This window comes from Copidosoma floridanum, unplaced genomic scaffold, assembly GCF_036245765.1.
Source record: "Copidosoma floridanum isolate Cflo_tuat_1 unplaced genomic scaffold, Cflo_Japanese_pri ptg000004l, whole genome shotgun sequence".
NCBI lineage: Eukaryota > Metazoa > Arthropoda > Insecta > Hymenoptera > Encyrtidae > Copidosoma > Copidosoma floridanum.
The window spans coordinates 9,979,870-9,989,117 of record NW_028321881.1 but is presented as its reverse complement, the minus strand read 5'-3'; the positions used below and the strand labels follow the sequence as shown (position 1 = coordinate 9,989,117).

The window sequence follows — 9,248 nt, the reverse complement described above, 5'->3', positions numbered from 1 at the left end:
GCGGGTGCCGCCACAAGTATACATAGATATATCCATGTGCGCACGCCCTAGCGTCAAGTACCCGTCAAGTGCCCGGCAAGTTCCCGCCAAGTACCCGCCAAGTGCCCGGCAAGTGCCCACCAAGTGCCCGCCAAGTCCCACCAAGTGCCCAGCAAGTGCCCGCCAAGTACCCGCCAAGTGCCCACCAAGTACCCAGCAAGTGCCCGTCAAGTGCCCGCCAAGTACCCGCCAAGTCCCCGCCAAGTACCCGCCAAGTGCCCGCCAAGTCCCCGTCAAGTCCCCGTCAAGTGCCCGTCAAGTGCCCGTCAAGTGCCCGCCAAGTGCCTGCCAAGTACCCGCCAAGTGCCCGTCAAGTGCCTGCCAAGTGCCCGCCAAGTAGTGTTAAGGCTATTGCGCCGCGCAATATGGCTATCCTGCAGGGTAATAACTTAACACAGCCGCTTATGGGGACAAATCTATCCTGCATGCTCTATAGCGCTCCATGGGACTGCAGCTTTAAGGCGGTGCAGTGCTGCTGGCGAAAACAGCGTGCGTGATGGGAGCGTAAAATAACGTGCGCAGACAGCCAAAAAAAAACGGTGCGAATGCGCACGTTACATCGAGCTGATGCACGCTCTTTTCCCTATTCTGTTCTGTTTTTTATGGATGGCCTTGGTTCTCATTCTCTGAGACGCCGATATGCCAAATATTTCTATTATTAATAATGTTGAGGTAAATTAGATTTTTTATTCCAAGGATGAGGTGTGATGTGTGTTTGTTTTTGATTGGGGAGTAATTTTTTATAGCTTTTAGCACACTGAGTGAGTCTGTAGAGATGATGAAAAGGCCAACAAAATCAATTTGGGGGGATTTTGAAACACCTGTAAAGATAAAGAAACTATTTGTAGGGTACGCTATTTTCCCGTGCAAGCCAATAGAACTTCGACTGAGCGGCTGCAGTATAGTTCGACACTTATTTATTAATAGTAGGTGATACGTTATACTCTTGCTGTTACATGATTTGACATGTTATATTTGAAATATTCATGCAGTTACATCTGTGGCATGGCTTCAAAACACGACAGCATAAGGAGCAGGCAATGTTTACCTTGTAACATCCAACCTTCAATTTAACAGCAGTATAGTATAGCAGACGCTAGTGCGTGCGCACATGGATATATCTATGTATACTTACCAAATAAGCTCAATGACAATGTGGCAACGTCGCGAGTTCATGCGGGCGCGCCATACCCTTCCAACCCCATTTAGGGGTAGTTTGGAACGTATTTTCAATCGCCTCCCATTTAAAAGCTATTTGCCCTAAAAAATTAATTCAAACGGGGTTCGGTTCGGAAAAAATTGCTCTACACGCTGTTCCCGGGAAATGCCACCGTTACATATCAGCCTGTATATATAGATGGAGAAAGTAACGCACTAATAGAATAATGAGTTGACGACAGGGCATATATACTGTTTTTCGTCAGCATTTATGAGTATACAAACTTTCTCTATTACATCTGTATCTATAATAGATATAGCTTCATCAATATGAGTTATCGATTGAAGTACTTTGAAGTTCTTACTTAAAGTATGAGGATGTGTGCTTACGACGTGGCATATCGTTTTTTCTATGTTATCTTCTGTGACACTGTCATAACCTACTATAAATTTAACCAACTGAACGAACGTTCCATTTTCAAGTTGGGCAAAGGAGTTATCTGATCGCCGATTAATTTTTAAGCAAGTAGAAAATAAGCAGCCATTCTTAACGATCCGGTGGTATGCTTGGCTTCCAACAGGAATTTCATTTGTACAAAAATTTCGTTCCAAACATGAGCCCTTCCCAAAATACGTGGTTTGATTCACTTTTGTACATTTTTTGGTTTTCACTTTATTTAACTTGTCTAAATACACCCGTACCACTTCATGAGAATTTTCAAACACTTTTTTCTCCAATACAAAAATACTACGATTAATGTTAATGTGCCTTAGAATTTGCAAGATAAATCCTTTTGCGCAGTGAACTGCTTTTAAAACCTCGTGATTTCCAGCTTCGAAGGTAAACGTTGAGTGCGCCCAAAGCGGACCCCAGTCTAGTACACTTTTGCTTAAATGTAGCAGTAAGTGAACGTTAAAGGTCATGGCGCGTTCCCCAAATAATTTTTGAGTTTTAAATACAAAAGAACGCAAGTTCTCGTCAGCTTTCTTTAGGTCCGAAAGAGAAATGTTCATACCTAGCAAAATGTATAGACTTTCTACGTACAACATCCAGTACTCGATGAGCTTTTGTGACAATTTTAATGACATTAATGGTGTACTTAAGTACAAAATCCAATTCTCCCATTCTCGACATTTCCAATAATTAGCATCGGATAACGGCCTAGTCAAGCAGGAAATTTGGTTTGGGTTTTTTACATTCTCTAGTAAAGTTTGGTACAACTCGTAATCGTGCTTGTTCACTAAGTAACTTGTAATTTGTTTACCAACCCCATTCAAGCAAGCATGCATATAATCTACAACAAATCCAGATATAATATTAAAAGATTTTAAATTTATTAGTGGTGAAATCGTTTTTATACCATACTGAGGTTTGTAATGTTCCTCAATAACTGATTGTTTCATATAGTGCAATGTTTCTGCAGCAGTTCTTTCTTGAGGTTCTTCTTTTAAGACAGGATATCTCATGGTGCTACCGTCGTGTATTCCATGGTGTAAGCAAAAGTTACAGCCATGATAGCCGTTAAACTGTTTTATCCCTTGAACTGGGGCTCTCGCAACACTGTCAACTTCACTGACACTATAATACTGTCAGCAACCGATTCCGCAAGATTTGCGCACAGTTTCTGTCGTTAAAATTAAGCAAGTCTTGCGTGTTTCCGCTTCCTCAGATTTGCGTCAGGATTAAGGCAGATGCAAGCGTCAGGTTCTTACGCGTCACATTTGTAATTGGTATAATCCAAAAAAAATTTTGTTTTTATGGTAGATAAACAAGAAGAAAAGGACAACGACAAAGAAATAGAAAATGCAACAGATATTCGAAATATACGTAACAACGACAGGGCGATAATTGCGATAAATCAACTTAACTGTAATAATATTCCCTCGAAATCAAAACGTCCGTGTCTAGCGGAAGCGCAGCAAGGTAATACTACTTTGACGTTACATAATAAGTTTCTACTGCATAGTAAGTAGAGAGTATTATTTGTCTCTCAAAATTATGTCAAAACCCAAAAAATATTTGTGAATGTTGTAGATGAGGAAAATGAACAGGACAACGATGAACAAATAGAAAAGGCAATTAATATTGGAAATGTACACGACAACAACGAGAGAGGGAACAATCGAATAACTTTCAATATTTCCCTTAAATCAAAACGACCTCGTCTAACAGAAGCGCAGCGAGGTAATACAACTTTGACCTTATACTAAAACTTTCGACTGCATAGTAAGTAGAGAGTATTATTTGTCTTTTTAATCTGTGTCAAAATCGAATGTTTCCAATGGTATGAAAAAAAATTATTTTTACCTCACAACTGGTTTTACCTAACCACATCAAAATACCATGTAGGAAAAAAATAATTATCGTATATGGGTAATGAGACGAATTTTGCTCTTTTTTCATATTGGTTTTTTTGTATCCAATCACCACATGGTTTTGAAACCACTACGTTTCTGTAAAACCTTTTTTTTTTAAGTAGGACAAATCGGAGAAATTACTATCACAATATTGTACTATCAAATAATGTTTTAACAGTCATTGAACTTTTATCTTTATGATAATGTAAAAAAAACCACATAAACACATAACATATAAGAAACGTTGTGTAAGACAAAAAGCCATGTGAAAACAAAGTAAAATCACGACGTATACCATTTGAAATCTAGTGTTTTTTTTTATATGGTTTTGCGATGTGGTTTTCTTTAACGAAGATCTTTTGTTTCCCTGATTCAATTGATCTGAGTCTGTCTTTAGTACCTATTATTTGCTTATCCCTGCGTCGTGAAAAGATACAGTAGCATATTAAGCGTACTTGAGGTAGAAAATCCCTCAGTGGTGTTCAATTATACCTATACGTGGGTTCTCAACTAAGCTCGAAAGAGCACCGTCCGTCTGCGATTGATATCTGGCAACACTGACAATCAGCAGATGAGACTATGTACAGGGGACCGTACTAAATATATATCTATATAGTTGGTGAGCCTCAGTTACATGAGAGGTTAAGTTTTTTGTTTACTTAGTTTGTACTACGTGCATTTCAACAATGCAATCTTTACGACAGAGGAATTAGCTTGGACGTTTTGTAAAAAAAAAAGTAGCTGCTCGTACAATAATATTTTAATTCCTATGCGCATACGTCAGCTTACATATATACAGTGACATGCGAGCAGTTTCTAGCATTATTATAAGCTAACTTTTATAAAATTTGAATTTTCGTGTCACAATGCACTGTCGATAAAAACGCATATGCATCGTTGCCAAATGTATACATGAACTACTAATATCGTCTGGTACTCTGGAAAGAAAATTATAATGCCAATTTACTCTTTATTTAACCTGGATACCCCGCAATTTTAAAATGTCAATGAAAAATAAAAATCCTAAAATTTTTTTTCGTGTGCGCGAAGTATTTCTTTTGAGTTGTTTAGTGTATTTTTATTGTCGATAACTACTCGTCCCATTTGACAATGTTAAATATTTATACTTCAAACTCAATTATTTTAACAACTAGTGTGGATACCTTACAGTTTTTTATTTTTTATCGAAAGATAATACGGAAATTTATAACATACATGCAACTCAAACAATGTTTGGGTTGTTATGCGGGAGGGATTTTCTACCTTAAGGAACCTGATGGATACCCATTAACCTCATATAAATGAGTTTGAAGTATTGTAGAAACGCGTATTACTAAAATCTTGGCACTATTTTATAATTGTAATGATAAAAAAATTGTATACAAATTTAATGATGTTATTATTCATTGTTTGAGTATAAAAAAACCGGAAAAAAAGGAATTTTTATGTAGTTTACAAATAATCAAAAATTTTATATTTATATTTCAGTTGATTTGATTAATCGATCAAAAGTGCATCGACCTACAAAAAAGGCTTATACCGATTTGAAAGGTAATAAAAATACGTGCAATAATATTTTTTGTGAACAGTAATTGCACAATAAATGAGAAAACTTTTTCAGTCGTGGTTAACCTAAATCCTGATAACAGGGAGCGTTTTGTTGCAGTGAGAGGCATTGTAAGTATTAGTAGGCTTCATAATAATTGTCGAAACGAGAAAAATTATATTTTCATTGATAAAAATTTTTTTTTATAAACATATTTTTTATAGCAAGCATGCTATTAATTGCTAAAATTCATACAGGTGTATCTTGGCCTGGACGTCGAAGTGGATGAGGCCGTATGGACAAAAGCAATAAAGAAGTCTCCGTTTATTTTTTTAAGAGAAGCGGCAGAGATTATTTGGACTGCGTATGTGTTTGCAAACAGAATTTTTGATCTAAAAAAGTGCACAGTCAAGAAGTTCGAGGGGCGCAGCCCGCGTAAAGAAGTAGAACATGATAAGTGGTGTTTACTGGAAGGTAAATTTATAATTAGCCAAAACATTCTTGAAGTAATACTTCTATTAGGATGTTTGCCAAGCTCTACCGCCAGCGGCGCTGCTGCAGATAAGCCATGATGACTTATCTGCAGCAGCACCGCTAGCGGTAGAGCTTGCGGGGCAAACATCCTAATATTAGGATGTATCGCAAAAAGCTCATCTGCCAGATAGCGCGACCGTGCCTTAGGGAAATTGGCGTCTTTTACGTGTACTAGTGTACTTATATATACGATGTCTTATATATACCTTATGTCTTATATATACTATATGAAGTATATACTTATATAAGACATCGTATATATAAGTACACTAGTACACGTAAAAGACGCCATTTTCCCTAAGGCTTTGTCGCGCTATCTGGCGGATGAGCTTTTTGCGATACATCCTAATAGGCGTGTTATGTACGAGAGTGAATCAATGATTTTGAAATTTTTTTGCATAAAGTATATCACGGAAGTGTGTTTTTACTATCACTGTTATTTCACCAAATGAAAAAAAACTAACACAAGTTTATTCTCAATTCTCACTCCATAATCCAACTCCTCAAAGAAATACAATAAAAAGAAAACAATACTTTTTGCGGAATTTAAACTCACACTCTCGTGCATCAGAGTCCTGGGCCGTATCCACTTAGCTATAAGCGGTCTCTGTTGAGAGACCATCTCTCACATCATAAATAATGTAGTTCTTTTTGTTTTTTAATTTAAATATTACGTATTATTAACCCGTTTTTACAATAATTGTTTAAAATATTTGGTTTATTATAGATATTATTAAATTATTTATTAAAATAATAGTATATTATGCGTCTAGTCCGGAAAAGTAAAGAAGTCCCAGAACGTCCGTGTATTGTCGTCCGCGGCGAAGCGTCATCAAAAAGTGCTGGTCAGAAATAAGTAAAATTTATCACGAAATCGTGCTCTAAGTACAAAAGCTTCAGATGTAATTCTTATTGTGAAAGTGTTTTATTATTAAACGTGCGCAGTTCGTTATGTAAAGAGGTACAAATTTTGCCGATATTTTTCCGCTTTCTGAATCGAAAAAGACTAGCCAAATCCCTGCAATTTTCGTCAACTTCAGAAGGAATGCCACAGTAGAAAATAAATAAATAAACAGTATCTAAGTCAATGCAATAAAACCGTAGCATATTCTAAAATAAATAAATTGAACTATACATCATATGTATTTCATTTCTGATTAACATTATTCAATAAAGCTGTTCACTTTAATTATTTATGTTAAAGAGACAATCAAATAAAACAGTAGCACTGTGGATCATTTACGTATTGTAAACATATTTCTGCAATTAAATGCAATTGACTAACACACTGCCATAATAACCGCTTGCTCTTTCTGAACGATTAACTGAATAGAGATACTAGTCACGTGACAATCAATCATTTAAAATAAAAGCCGTTATTATTAATATCTTATTTAGGTATATACAAGTAAGTTATTAGCTTCATTGTACGTGAAAATTGTAAAAGATAAACTTATTTCAGATGTGTTCAAATGGTATTTGAAGAATGTGAAAAGTTTCGATGACATACTTATCAGTAAATATGTCAACAACATGAGGGAGAAATTGAAACAGAAATTTCAGGAATTGAAACAAACATTTGGCTATGTTCCAGACAAAGAATTCGAAGAGTAAATAAATCTTATTTTTTTTGTAATTATTAACAAGTCCAAATTCACATTTGGTAAATGTACCTGTCAGTGCGAGTTCACATAAAGAGATTATTATAAACATTTTAAACCACGTTCTTTACACCCTTCCCGAAATTAGGAAGTACGGATTGTTACACCCAATTTCGTATATGTTAAATAAAAATTTAACGATAGTAATTTAATTAATAATGTTGAAGGTAAACACTAGTACGTCAAATATTTGTATCTATAAAATAATAATGCGTTATGGTGGCAGCTTTCTTTCTCAAGGTTTAATATGATTTCTAAATGTAAGCACTTAGTTTAAATAAATTAAAAATACTGCGCTTAAAAATACTGTACGATAAGCTCTATAAACACGTGAAATCGATGTGCAGAGGGTCGTAAATGACTTACTTTGTACAAAAAGTGCAGGTAACGAGAAAAACGTAAAAATTGACCAACTGAACAATTTTACGGGAATAATTTTCACTAAACATATATGTATGCGTTGTATTTATGTATGCATGTATGTATGTTTGTGAGTATGTATGTACATGTACCCATGTACCCGTGTATATGTATACTGTTACACTAGAGATTCAAGACGAGAAGCAAGAACATATGTTGCCCAACCTGCATGAATTATTAAAGATTTATTCGAGCTGCGTTAAGGACCGACATAACCGAAAACTTGGTGTGAAATACTAAATTTTACGTACTTTCCCGCTTAAATTTCCGCAAACTCACTTATATTCTAGATATGTAACAGTTAAAAATAAAGATTTCTTAAACTCCATAAATTATTCAAGATTTTTTGGAGCTGCGTCAAAAGCATACATAATCCTTAAAATTAGCGGAATCATGGAATTTAATGAGTTTTGTAACATAATGTTCGCCAAAAAAGGTCTTCTTTTCTCCATTAAATATTTTATATTTTGGGGGCGCGTCAAAGGCTCAAATAACCTTTGTTGAGTTTTTGAGTATAATTTCCAGTGCGTTGTAGTCATAGATATATAAGAGTTGAGTACACGAGAGCAATACCAGCCTGTAAAAATGCTTTTTCATGCTCACGCTAAAACGCTAGAACGCTAAAAGTCTTGTAGTTTAGTTTCTCTTCTATGTTTTTTTAAACCTATGGCTTTTCAAATCACCTGAATATCATACGATTTACTGTATAAATAACCACTGTTACCAGCGTCCACGCTACAAAGTTAAAATAATTGCACTTTGTAACGTGAAGTCTATAAGCGACACACACATATATAGGTATATATATATATATATATATATATATATATATATATATATATATATTAGTGGGGCTACGCCCCCTCTGCGTGCTCCGGGCGCCAACCCTCCATTTTCAATTTTTTGTTTCATTGTAAGGGCGGCGAGGGGCGGATAGGGGTGGCTAGATACCACTGAATTCCTTACAAGTATGTAATATAGGAATATATGTATATATATATATATATACATATACACTAGTCGGGCTTCGACCCCCTGCACGCGCCGCCCGCCAACCCCTCACACTGTAATGATTTGATTTTTTTGAAAAATAATGATTGATATTTATAAATGTTTATAGTATACAAAATACTAATATATAGTTTGGAAAAATTACAAACATCAGGAATACCTACTTTAATATATTTTCATAAAATTTGACTTAGGCAATTGTTATTATAATTTTAATTTATAATATTTATTTGTTTATTGACAGTAATATATTAAAAATTTTTTCTTGCACCTAATTCTTTTGAATATTATCTCTAGAAATTAGAGTTTAAGAGGATTTAATCCTATCCCAATCACACAGTTAATCGAAAACCTATATATGGGGACGCTTGTAGGATTTTGAGGTTGGATTAAAAAATTTGACTGATTGAAAATCACAGAGAAAATAAACAATTTTTCCATTATTTTATGAAGGGTATTGAGGAGGGGCCGCGGGGGGGGGTTGTCGCCTGCCCCCCCTCCCCCCAAAAAAACTATACAAT

General features: G+C 35.4%; 1 protein-coding gene across 1 annotated transcript; it reads left to right on the top strand.

Annotated features, from left to right (window-relative positions):
• The first annotated feature begins 404 nt into the window (after window positions 1-404).
• On the top strand, window positions 405-7,249 carry LOC149375726 (uncharacterized). Its single transcript, XM_089595967.1, has 7 exons — window positions 405-420; window positions 2,963-3,121; window positions 3,233-3,382; window positions 5,044-5,106; window positions 5,177-5,232; window positions 5,359-5,575; window positions 7,098-7,249. The coding sequence occupies exons 1-7, from the start codon at window positions 405-407 to the stop codon at window positions 7,247-7,249; spliced, it is 813 nt and encodes a 270-aa protein (XP_089452093.1).
• Window positions 7,250-9,248: the final 1,999 nt, after the last annotated feature.